General features: G+C 36.8%; 1 protein-coding gene across 15 annotated transcripts in view; it reads right to left on the reverse strand.

Moving 5' to 3' along the window:
* The window catches only part of Para (sodium voltage-gated channel paralytic), a 40,660-nt gene that overhangs the window by 9,058 nt on the left and 18,017 nt on the right, over positions 1–13,585 (reverse strand). For 6 of the 15 annotated variants that reach the window (XM_070658789.1, XM_070658785.1, XM_070658788.1 and 3 more), the window contains 15 exons: positions 12,487–12,758; positions 12,231–12,404; positions 11,794–12,144; positions 11,456–11,690; positions 10,045–10,176; positions 9,623–9,755; positions 9,404–9,531; positions 9,006–9,274; positions 8,752–8,925; positions 5,690–5,812; positions 2,655–2,777; positions 2,378–2,572; positions 2,048–2,293; positions 1,643–1,913; positions 22–326 (listed from right to left, as the gene is read on the reverse strand). In XM_070658789.1, coding sequence (XP_070514890.1) covers positions 22–326; positions 1,643–1,913; positions 2,048–2,293; positions 2,378–2,572; positions 2,655–2,777; positions 5,690–5,812; positions 8,752–8,925; positions 9,006–9,274; positions 9,404–9,531; positions 9,623–9,755; positions 10,045–10,176; positions 11,456–11,690; positions 11,794–12,144; positions 12,231–12,404; positions 12,487–12,758 — 3,131 coding nt within the window. Of the gene's footprint in view, positions 1–21; positions 327–1,642; positions 1,914–2,047; positions 2,294–2,377; positions 2,573–2,654; positions 2,778–5,689; positions 5,813–7,939; positions 8,063–8,751; positions 8,926–9,005; positions 9,275–9,403; positions 9,532–9,622; positions 9,756–10,044; positions 10,177–11,455; positions 11,691–11,793; positions 12,145–12,230; positions 12,405–12,486; positions 12,759–13,585 lie in introns of all 15 variants that reach the window. The other 9 variants (XM_070658790.1, XM_070658783.1, XM_070658780.1 and 6 more) reach the window with 5 other exon arrangements.

The following is a 13,585-nucleotide window of genomic DNA, read 5'->3' on the forward strand; positions in this document are numbered from 1 at the left end:
TCAAAATTTTACAAAAATTACCTGAAATAGCAGTATCATTGACTGCCCAAATGTCTTGAAATTGTACACGTCGTCCAGTCCGCTCTTGTCTTTGACGTGCATGAAGAAAGACATCCCGAATATCGCAAAGATAAACATCACCAAAAACAACAGTAGGCAAATGTTGAAGAGGGCTGGCAACGACATCGCCAGGGCGAAGAGAAGGGTTCGGATACCCTTGGCACCTTTCACGAGTCGAAGCACACGACCGACTTTTGCCACTCTTACTACACGAAGCAAAGTCGGTGACACGAAATATTTCTCGATAATGTCGCTGAGCACCAGACCTGTCGGAATAAAAATTCACATTTTAGAAAATCGGAAATTGTTTGAGCATTAGCTAACGTCAAGGACGAAAGCGAGGGTGCAATGATATCATTTATAATATATATATATGATATAATTCATTCATAATTCATGAAACTCGTGCATCGTTGGGTTTGCTATCATGCAGTCGGATCATCTAATTATATACTTATTGTTAGCTAGAATGAAAAGTAGGGGTGCGAGTCATAAAAATATGTGGCTTCGAATGTAAGTTTCTATAAAATTGGTTCGTATTTCTCTTGCAGGCTATTTACGAAAAATAACATTTAAAGTGTTTTTTCCCCTTTTTTTCTATACAAAAAATTCCTGCAAAATGCAAACGTTCGTATTTGACATTTTCTTCTCCAAGAAAATATGTGCGATATGTGTTAGATTGTATTAAAAATGTTGGAGAGTCATGCGTGTCTTAAAGATACTGGATCTTTTTAGTTGGCAATTTTATAAAGTTAGAAAAGGTGTAGGTATGTAAAAATTTAATTAAATCAGAAGCTCCTTTTCTATCGATTCTATAATCTAGTGAGAATTATGCGGTGCCTTATGAAAGGAAAAATTTGAAAATTTCAAGAATTACACACTACTGCCATTCGAAAATAGTGATATGTTCTATAAATCGGTCTATATAGTCTGACTATAAGCGAAATCTGAAAATTTATTTTATACAGACCCGATCTTACCCGATATTTGGATTAATGATTGTTGTAATATTGAGTAACGATGCTGAATTGGTCGTGCAAAGCGTTACCTCGCGCAATTACGTGTTTTAATTTTTCTCTCTGATATTAATTACGATAATTAAGTCCAAAAAAAACTATCTTACATTAATTTCGACATGAATCTCATTTTAAACGTGACACAAAATAGCGCTTAGCACGGCAATTCAATTCTGTACACCAACAACATTTAGGTAGGATAGTAGAGGGTACGAGTAAGGTTGTGAAGGTAGAAGGTTGGCACAGTGGAACATATTTAACATCAATGTAAGGCTACGTAACGTAATGATATCCGTCGGTCGCGAAGACACGAGCGAAACGTTAGGCCTGTCCGCTTGGTTGAGAAAAGAAATTCTGCGTGCATGAGAAATCTAGCGGCATATTATGACAGCGTGGCATCCTCGCTCGTGAGATAGAATATAGCTAGGCTAAGAACAAACTAGAGGCGAAGATAATATTCATTCTCGAGCGGTGAGAGAGGAAGCTGACAGGCCTTGGCACTTTTTCACATCTCGCCTCAGTTTCGCTCGGGTCATACGACTGCAGCAACCATTACGATACATTACCTAATATTGACAATATAACAACAACAAAATCAAAGAGGTTCCATGGCTCCTTGAAATAGTGGTAGCGAAGAGCGAAGATCTTCATGAGACACTCGCTGGTGAATATCACAATGAATATCATGTTGAGATAGTCCAGAACATCGCTGAACGTTTGGCTCTGCTGATAATGGTCCAATGTCATCGTGAGCATATTCAGCCCGATGAACAGCATGATTATCATATCGAACTTTTTGTCCGTCACTATTTCAAACACTATGGCCTGCGGCCGCCACTGCGAACAGTCAAAGATACATTATAACAATTTGCATATACTTGGACATTTTTCTTACTTAATGCTTAGCGTTCAACTTAATAGAAAAATGAGATTATTTAATCATCTAGTACGTAATAAAAAATATAGCTTACCCTCGGCCGAGGAATGGCTTTCAGAGGCTTCTTATTGCCCATTTTTTTCATGGCGTTGTAATATTTCTTCTGATCTTCCGTCATAAACATTTCGAGGGATCCGCCGGCCTTCTTCTTTTGCTCGTTAAAGTTGTCGATGATAACTCCGATGAACAGATTGAGGGTAAAAAACGATCCGAATATAATGAAAAATACGAAGTAGAAATACATGTAAATGTTCGTCTCGCGAATCGGCTGTTTGTCTACCTATAAACGTTTGAGCGACGCGTTATAATCAAATACTTTTCGATAAGGAGATACGAAATGCTGTAAAGCTGTAAAACTACTTGCCTCTCTAGAGTCGATCGCATCATTCATAATTTGGATCCATCCCTTAAAAGTCGCCACTTGAAATAGGCACAGATACGCTTTCCCGACGTGGTCGAAGTTCATCGGCGAGTTTTCCCATGTGTAATTCTCGGCGTTGCAGGCGTTACGATCCGGTATTATTTCGTGGCTAAGCGTCGTCTTGTTCGCATCGACACACTGCAAATAAATCAAATAATTTTAAAATATATTTTAATGAAAATATTTATATTAAGATCTTAAAAAACGCTGTAGTTTTTACCTTAAAATATTTGCCAGCGAACAGTTGCACTCCCATGATAGCGAATATAAGCCAGAAAATAAGGCATACCAGCAATACGTTGAAGATGGATGGAATGGCTTGGACCAAGGCATTAACGACTACCTATGAGAGACGAAATTTGATTAGACATAATATCGGACGTCCGATAATATTTCGCTAAGAATTTCTGCATCTATATGCTTATATATGCGATTGTGTCTACGCGCCGTGCGCGTAATGTGCTCGTTAAGATTTACAATTAAAAAAAAAAAGAAAAAAAGAAAAAAAAAAAAGAAGAAGGGACAATATGATCCTACCAAAAATTAATTTGCTGTAGCTATCTTAGATTTTTAATAAGAAAATAATTTAAACATGGATTAGTGATGGTACGCGTGTCGTATAGTTTATATCTACAAGTTTCATGTACCAAAAAAAAAGAAAAAAAAATAGCCATAAGCAAGATCAACATGTAAAGCAAGCTCAAGTTGCAGCACGAACAAAAAGCTGACGAAAGCAAGCAACCATTCAATCTTTACGCTTACTAACAATCCAGTTGCAAATGCTACGTCTAGGCAGTTTATATACAGAATATCCCACAAAAAGTATGTATACGAGTAGCGCGGAATCTTATTTATGCATATTAGTTGGGTGTTTTCTTATCCTAAATTATGTCGGAGATTTAATCAAGCAGTTCTTTAGACATCGAACATTAACAGCAAGCCAAATTATGCACTTACATTATATTACTCGAAAAGACCTTATCTTTTTTTTTTTTCTTTTTAACGAACAACGTATTGCCATAAATATCACACTGCGATATTTAATACCGAAACATAAACGATCTGTAGTCGTCGAAATTTCCATGAGAAATCCGGTCTTTTCCTTTACTTCAAAAACATGCCAATGCTTTTTCTCCTCTCTCAGGACATTCGGTATATAATATTTGAAACAGAAGAGGAACAATTTCTAAATTCTAAATAATTTCCGCGATTCGTGTGATTGGTATACGTTTCCTAGAATTATTAGAACGCACATTGATTCGGATATCATCTCGCTTCTATTTACACGATAAGTTACGAATTAGAAATTACGAATTATAAATTCTAGGAAGCGCATAAATTTTTGCAAATTCGGAAATAATCGCATCCTACTACCTTCGTGGTCTCGTGCAAAAGCAAACGTAAGAAATAAAATGTATTGAACGCTCCGAGGAGCGATTTGCAGCGAGCTACTGTAAAAGAAGTGTCAGGACGTGGGCATGACAGTAATTACTACAACCCAGTGTCTCAGCGACCTTGTGTTGCGAGTATGTGATCCAAGTACGAAGGAATACTCGAAGAGACTCGTATTCGTCGCGATTGCAAAGTCGCGAGTCTCCGACGATATGAGAGATGAGTAAATTTTCCTTCGTGTACTCATATCGCACGTTCGATCGCAAATGTTGTTAGGATATTTATGCGCATACGTGTTAATGTGGCTACTTCAAAATTTAATCATACACTTGATTTTGAATGCGATATGAATAAATTTCTGTAACTAGTATCTTTGTGTGTGTCCAACTTCTAAGTTGTAACCGTGAGGCTATCACGCGTACTATTATCTAGCTCGTGATCTACAAAGTCAGATATACGCGACGTTCCATTTTGATCTTCGCATTGAAAAGCCTCCCCCTTTTTTTTCTTTTTTTTAATTTCACGAGCAGACTTCTTCTCGCAAAGATAAAACGGCACAGTTCGTGTATCGATGACAATGTACATACAAATGGAATAAGCGCGTGTTTCTAGTTTCTATTTGATGCGTGTTTTTCGATTAATGTAGTGTTAATCATGAACGAATAATCTACGCGCTGCTCCACGCATTCGCATTTCTAAGCTCTGCCGTGCATTCGCGACTGCCTCTATTTTAGCATGTTCCCGTGCAACAGGAAGATATGTAATATTGAGTTTTCGTCGATTCCAGACCACCGATCTTGTTTTTCAAGAGTCGATATTATTTAATGTCAAGATTTATACTTTTAAATTATGAGTTTTATCTTTTACATAAAAACTCACAAAGATAATCTTTGAGTAATATCTTTATACCATAAAGGATATCTTACATTTGTGTGTATAAATATTAAAAAATAGAATTTTATAAAATACGTATATTTTGAATACGCCTATATTTGAAAAATTAATTATTAGTTCATTTATATCTATATCTTATGTAAAAAAAATATAAAAAATATCGACTTTTGGCTTCCACGATCTAATAATAATTGACGATATAGGCTCTTGATAAACGTAGACGGTTAAATTTTGTGAAACAAAAAGGAACAATGATGATTGTTTGTTAAGTCCACCTAATCTGAGAACTGTTGTTCTTAACACGAAAATTTAATCAAATCGTGTGTACATATCGCAACATCGTTTACATGAAGGAAAGAATGACAATATATTTTAATAAAAATTTAAAACTGATCACAGATAAAAATCAATTCGTAAAGCGATAGTTTGTAAAGCTGAGGTAACGCATTATGAGAAAAAGGAATGACATAGATTTAATTAATATATCTTTTCTTTCAAGAACATAACGGTAGCTCTTCCTTAAACTCACACGAAACACCCCACGGGTCTAATTTTACTCTGAAATTCATTTTTTCCAAGTTATAAATAAAACAGTTATTTCAAGAGAGCAATCAGCTTTAAGAAAGAAAGTATAATTTAATTTCAACTTTACGCAATTATTTTAAACGTAAAAAAAAATAAAAAAAAAAAATAAAACTATCCCTTTCATAAAGATTAAAACAAACTTGGTTTACAACGACCATAAGCAGATATATATTTGTATAAAAGAACATTCTTCCTGACGTAAAATCTCCTGCGATGTAAAATACCGTCGACGAGGATTATAAGATTAACGTAAGATTAAACACTGTTATACTCCCGGTTATACTGAAGGGATTAAACATGGGGGGGGAGAAATCGATTCTGCCGTCTTCTCTACGGCAAACGTAGAGCAAGCGACAAGGTCTGCTGAGACGGTGGGCTACATACCCGCATCCCCTGCATTCTAGACATCGCCCTTAGCGGCCTTAGGGCCCTTAGGGTCCGCATTGTTTTGAAGGCTTGAATCCCGCCAGCGCCACAGAGCGACGCTACGAAGTTAATGAGCGATACCTGCGAGCGAGAAACGAGAGCGAATCACAGCGAAAGGTAGACAGACGTGTAGGGAATAGACTTGATCAGATCCGTCGGTTCACGGATGTCGGGATTAGATCGGGAGAGTTAAAGAAATGCGGGAGGGTCAAAGATAAACGAGATCGACGTGTCACTGCGTTCCCTTCGACTCCTCCGACGAATTAAGACATTCGGATATCTGTACAAAGAAGAAATTCGAGGGGCTGTCGATCTGCGGAGAGCCTCGATATTTCTCTATAGATATATATGTATATACCCATATTTACATAATTCTATTGCTCTTCTGTAAGTACCGCTGCTTTCCCGTGCAAAAGGCCAATTAATAATTATTAGAATTTTATAAAAGCAATCCCCTTTTTTATGCTCTTGGACGCCCAATAAATTCTAAAATTTAAAGAGTAATTAAAACTTATCGTCTGCTTAATTATATTGTAAATTATAGCAAACTCGTTTGATTCGAGAACCGTAAAAGATTTCAGCAACGGTACTTACAGGCCAGAGGACGCATTACATTAATACGACAATTATATAAAGAAGGGAGATAGAGAGGCAATAGATTCCAGGTACAACACATATAGCAATTAACAGTAATTAGGAGATATACATGAGTGTGTGTATGCGCGTGTAATTACACGTACATGAGAATATATATATGTACTCATATATAGACACACATACACACACGCGCAGTCAGAAAACAGAGATAGAACGACAAAAACAGCTCGGTAGGGATTATCGTTATACGAGCAAGTACTATCGGCTGCATCCTGAAACAGACGAAAAGGTTTTGTCATACTTGCGATCGCGACGCATCGTACGAGTTCTAATTAAACTTCATTTACACGAAAAAAAAAAGATATATATCATATATATCTCTTTTTTTTTTATTTAATTTAATTAAACTAATGATGTATATATCTACATCAAAATTATATTAATTAATTAGAGAAAGAGCTAGATTTACTGCTCACAGCTATTATTTGTGACTGCATGAAAAAAGTGCATCCATGACGAAACGTCGCGACGCTCTAAGAGAGATCTTGATCAACATATTACATGTTGCGCGTGTAGACGCACGCGCGCAAATCCACACACACACACATACATACGAGGAAGTTTTTACATACTACACAAAAAGCATATTTATATGTATATATATATATATATGTATATATATTATGAATAGATGTTAGTACTTTGCACAACGATCATTGGTATCAAGAGACTGTTAAAAAGGCGTACATAGGCGATGTTAGCTAGTAATATACGACAATGACTCCAGGTATCAGTGCAGACACCAAGTAGAGACGCCAGTGTATCTCTGCACATCGGTATAAGCACACCATAGTACACCATAAGACACCGTAATACAAGCTACCCTCGCCGTAGCTGTTCTTCACCCTTTAGCCCTTTAAAATTTTCGTTTTCCATCTCGGTCCCATTTACCACAACGTATATTTCAAAAGCCGAAGCCTCGCACCGTGTCTAACGGATCGATATCATACTTGATCTAAGTCACTGAATCTCACAATCGATCGGAATCGGGCCGAAATTGATCTACCTTGTTTTAAGAAATCGTCGATTTTCACTTTGACTCCGCAGTCAGCATTAATAAAAGAAATGACTTATTTTTCAATCGCTTTTATGCGCAAAAATAATTAAAAAAATTAATAAATAAAAAATATAAAAAAATTAATTTATTAAAAATTTAAACAACATTTAATAAAAATAGATTTTCGTAAAGAAAAAGTTGATGAGAACGATAAAATGTCTCCTTATTATTAATGCTGTCGTCATTGCGAGTTAATGCTCAAACCTTCGGTTTTATAAAACGATTTGGATACGTTTTGGGCTCGTTTCCGATCGCAAGATCGTTACTACTCTGAAAGGAAGAAAGAGAGACAGAGAAAGGAGCAATCCATGCATAACCGGCAGTCCCTCGTCAGTCAGAGGTCCGCGCGGCGGACAAATTAAACGTGCTGTCGAAATAACATGATCGATCCGTTAGCTCCGTACGATCCATCAAACGTCGTTGCAATAACAGATCGAATCACAGGCTTTCTTTGCATTATTGTTCGCTTAAGTCCTCGCCAACCGATGACTTACTCTCATGCCCTCCCACCGTGAGACTGCTCGTAAAGGCCTCAAGGCCCTCAGTGTTCTCATGGAACGGAAAGCCGGGATGTCAGCTGCGCCAGCCCAGATAGCGCCCAAGTTGATCAGTGATAGCTAGTTTCATCAAATACTCATCAGACGAGACATAATATATGCATTAGTTCTTACAATAATACTTAATGGCGGTTAAGAGATATCCACCGGAAACCTCGACGCTTCGGCTCCCACATTGCTTCGTAACGTCCGCATTAGTTGTTCGAAGATTGAAAAAGGAGAAAGAAAAAGAAAGCGGGAATCAAGTGTAAAAACGAGAGAGATCTTTCTTTTGCGCGTGCAATTCGGAATAAAGTCACCCGTGCGTCACGAAATTATTTATCAAATCTTCACCCGTGACTATTTAAACTCCCATTATTGGAGCACGAATAGATACGTTTTTCTTTTTCTGCGATCTTGCGTCATAATTTCGATTTGCTTTTAAAATCAGACAGCACGCTGTTAAAAAGTTACAATATCGCACACGCGTAAGAGGATTTTTCGGAGCGATATAAATTTATAAACGACGCAATCCGGAGAATAATTGATCCACGTGCGAAGTCATTCGAGAACGACAAGATCCTCTCGTGAATTACTTGTCACGTTTGCAATCGAACTTCCGCCACGTTGAAAACTTTAATTCGATTAAATCTTCATTAAAATACCGGACAGAATTACCTTTCGGTAATCACGCAGCGCTCAATTGCAAACGTTGCACAAAATCAAATGTTTTTGATAGTCGAGTTGAAATACTGGCGGGGTAGGCTTACCATGACGATGATAAAATCGAGCCAGCACCAGGCGTTCGTGAAATATTTTTTAAATCCTAGAGCCAGCCACTTGATCAACATCTCGATGAAGAAGATCACAGTGAATATTCGGTCCATGTAATACAATACGTCCTGCAGAACAGGTCGTTGTTGAAGATGAACGTCCTCCAAAGCCTGCAAATCGTTAAATTCCGCCTCGTTTAATCGCTTCCTTGTTTAGAATACGCGAAAAAAAATTTAAGTAACAATCTTACCAAGGCCAAGCTACTCAGAAGAATCATAGTAATAACGGCAGTCTCGAAGTATTTGTTCTCGATCAACTTGAAGGTTTTATATCTTAAGTTCGCCCAGCCTTGCCAAAACGGAGCGTCGTCGTCGCCCGCCAGAAATGGGAACTTTTTGTAGCAATTTTCTGGACAGCAGTCGGCCGGGTAACTCGACTGAAGGGGATCTTCATCCGCGATTATTATCTCGCCGTCGCCTATTTCATCCCCTTCTTCGCCTTCACCTTCGTCTTCTAGATCTGGATAGAGATAGTTTTAGTTATATATCAATTTAAACTTTCTTCTAATCTGCAATTGTTAGGTAATCTTTCCTTTCGATTTTTCGAACGGTTTGCGAATCGCAAAATTAAATGAGTTGTCAGTCTTACCTTCTTCTTCCTGTTCTAAATCTTCTTTGCTCGCATCTTTTTTCTCTTCGCCATTTAAAGAATCCATACTGCCCTTATGACTCTCGTCTTTAAATGCGCGGTTTTTGTGACTACCGTACGATTTGTTACTGTCAAAAAAATTTTTTTAGTGAGATACGACTCTTAACAATATTGCAATGTTAAAATATGCAAAGATTTCATGAGAAACTTATAACTAACCTGATAGTATCGTCTTCATTCTGATTAATGTAATCGTTGTCCAATCTATAATCGTGATGATTTATCGAATTCGCTATAACCTTTGTATTGTTCATGCACAGCTTGCTTCTTTTTAGTTTGTTCTTCAAATCCCCTATTAAAAAAAAGCAAATTTGATATATTAATTCGTATAATGTCATTTTAATTTTTTTTTCTTTAAATTTTATTAATAGTAAAATATTTAAGTTTTAAAAAAAATTCTTAAGATTTTTTTTAGAAATTCTACGTGAATAATCGTCTATTATTTCATATATAAATATATAATTGAACATATTGTGCAATACCTCTGTGACCTAAAAGCGTCAATCGTACAATACATTAATTATATTATTATAGTTATGGACACAGAGTCGTATATTTTTAATTGTTACCGATACGCTTACCATGAATAGTAAATTCCATCCCGTCGCCAATGGCAACTTCAAGCTGATTCAGTTCTTTAACGCTCTTCTTGTCTCTGTATGCGTCCAATTCTCCATCTGCAAGATCTAGGTCCCCATCACGATCAATCCCATCTGCACAGTCATATAAAATTTCTAACCCGTTCTTATTAGGAAATTCGTATCGGAAAACAAAACGGTGCGCACTGAAATTTATATATAAGAAATGTACAGATAGAAATCTGTTCGCTGTATATGCATACAGGCCCATTTCGTATACACGTGCGCGTTTGTTTCCCGTCGCGATTTCCAACACGTCGAATTGGGGAATCAGATCAAATTAGTAACGTGATCATGTTGTTCGCATGCAATCGTATATGGTGTCAATTATGTCCAGTGGTGTCATCAGTGACTCGATCCGATTCAAGGTGGTGTGTCAACGATTTGCGATGTAAATGCTTCACGCATGATACGTGCTGCATCGGCACAATTGATTTTAATTTCGCTAATAACGATTGTGAAACAATCAAACCCCTCGTGGAATAAATATTGCTGCTTGAATCTAGGTTTAAAAAAAATGATAGATGTTTGAAACTTGCTTGCACAATCCAACATTGACGAGGTTGCTCGAAATTTACAAAGAGTTTTAATAAAAAAAAATTTAGCCATTTGTTAATGGAAAAATGTAACGCGCGCCATGAAACTTTTTATGTTTACGTGTCTATTTCTGCTCCGTGATGAGTTCACACCTTGGACAAACTTTATTATCGTCGAAGTTACGTAGTAAAATGCGTTCCCAAAGTAAAATGCATAGCAACGTATAATTGCCAGGCAGCTAATCAGCGAAATAAAACTTAATTTGCGCTTGATCCCACCGTGCATTAAATGTATCGAATTATTTTCTTCTGCTTTACTTTCGACAATTGCTGAATCCAAATTATAATCAAATTCGTATCTGATCTAATTACAATTAAAGAAAGCGTTTATTATATCTGTATCAAATTAAAAATAAAATTTAATGAAGCATAATAGCGAACTAAGTAAAATTTATCGAGGCTACATAATAAATTCGAATGTACCAGTCGGCGTATATATGCTTTACAAGGTTTAAAACATAAATTGGATAGCAAGGATGGTCACAAAAGCAATAAATTAATGAAAATAAATGATAGTAAAATTGAGCAGATGCTGTTTGAAAGTAATTTGGAGCAGAAAAAAAAAGAAAAACGGAACACGTTTAAATCCATCGTCCGCTCTGTTCGTCGTTGTAATTCATAGCTTGTCATCATGCGTGATTAATTACATCGGTCGCCGACTGGCATCAGCAATACGTGTAAAAGTGTAAAGCAAAAACTGAAAGACAGTGCCACGAACTACACAGCGCACACAGCAAGCGATCTGATTGGATATAAACCTTCTTTCCAACTGTTGGACGGTCCCTCACCTGGCGCCTGATCGGATATCTGATTGGTGAGTTTGGCTCGCATCAACTTAGCAAATGCAAAGATGTTTCGCTTGATCCACTTAATGAAACGCGCTATTCGGTCGATCGCCTCCGCAATTTTGTTCGTGTCGTTGTCCGCAGTCGGGGCCGATAGGTTCGATGAGCCAAAGTTGCTGAGCAACAGAGCTAAGAAGAGATTCAGGACCTATTTCGCGGAAACATAATGCGATTAGTTTTAGCGAACTAGAACAGCTCGTCCGAAAATAGCAATTATATCGGTAAAAAGATTTTTTTTTCCTTGTACTTACGACCAAGTTACCGATGACTACGGTGGCCAGGAAGAATGGTATGCAGGAAACGTCACCGACTAGCATGCAATCCCACATAGACTCGATCCATTCTCCGCACAATACTCGAAAAACGATCATAAAAGAGTGCATGAAGTCGGTAAAATTCCACCTGGGCAATTCACCGTCGGGGAAGTAGTCGACGTGATCGGTATAGTTCTTGCCGAATAGCTGCATACCCATCACGGCAAAGATGAAGATGATGATACACAAGACGAACGTTAGATTACCCAACGCGCCCACCGTTCTACCCATGATAGAGATTAGCAGATTCAATGTAGGCCACGATTTAGCCAGCTTAAACACTCTCAACTAAAAAAAAAAAAAATTATAGAATTGCGTGTAATTAATTTTTAAATAACCGGCTATTAAATATGTTTTAAGAGAATAACACTCACCAATCTGAAAGATCGCAATACCGATAAACCTTGTACGCCCTCGAGACCCAACTCCAAAAGCGAAAGAGCGACGATAATAAAATCGAAAATATTCCAGCCCTCTTGAAAATAATATTTTGGGCTCATCGCCATCAGTTTCAGAGTCGCTTCGATACCGAACGTCGCCGTGAAGAACTAGAATTTAAATTAAATCATTAATACGATATATTAAATAATTATATTTAATTTTTCTACATTAATATTTGCGTATACTCACGTAATTGCCGGACTTGAGTACTCTTTCCATATCTTTGTCCATATCGTGGTGATCCAGGGCCATGAAGAGCGTATTGACGACAATGCAAAGTGTGATAAAGAGCTCTACGAATGGATCAAAGACCAACAGGGACACGTACTTTTGAAACTCGAGCCAAAGCCAACAGCAATCCCAGACGCAAAAGATGTCGATACAACGAAACATTCCGGCCAATAACTTGTCCTTGAACGTAGGTTCTTCATCGTCGTCTGTCGGAAAGTAATAGGTCGAAACTGTAACGCGCGTTAGTAATTTTGTCTGGCACCACTCTTTTTGGGGAAAGAGGTTTTTCTTTGGTCAGGCTCATTCTTCGAGATCACAGATTATATTCACAGGCAGGCAGACAAGCAGAAGGCGTGGCGAAATTAAATATGATACATGCCGAGATCGCGCAAATTTAGATAAACGTACTTTATATTAATATGAAATTTCTTTAAGTAGCTTTTTTTTTAATATATTAGTTGCTTATTATACTGGTATGATACTGATGTTTAAATTTAAGAAAAACATTTTTTAATAACTTTTTTTTTGATAAAAATTAGTAATGATACTTAATGCAATAAATTGCGATTGATATAGTTTGTACGTTGTGCAAATTTACGCGAGTCTCTAAAATTAAATTAAAAAAATGATATATTTGAAACAAATTTCAATGTACATTAGCAACGCAAACAATGTGCAAGGCAACATAATGTAATTACTTACACTACTTATAGCATGCGCATGAACTCAACATTATTACTACATTTATACACACACAATTATTACGTTTTATGCACACAAAATGAGATAGTTTTACTTTAATACTTTCGCCACTTATAAAAGATTATAAATTAATATTATACATTTTTTTTTTTCTTTAAATTTGTGCAGTATTAATATTGCAATTAAAATACAAATTTTGAGAAATAAGACTTTCTACGGCGAAAGAATTAGATGTAATATAAGCTGTTAGTGACTACTAAACGTCATCAACATAATTACGCGACATTTTTTTTCAACCTAAATATTAGATAACGTACAATTAACAAACAATATCACGCACGGTGTAAAATATACT

The sequence above is a fragment of the Cardiocondyla obscurior genome, linkage group LG07 (genome assembly GCF_019399895.1).
Source record: "Cardiocondyla obscurior isolate alpha-2009 linkage group LG07, Cobs3.1, whole genome shotgun sequence".
Classification (NCBI taxonomy): domain Eukaryota; kingdom Metazoa; phylum Arthropoda; class Insecta; order Hymenoptera; family Formicidae; genus Cardiocondyla; species Cardiocondyla obscurior.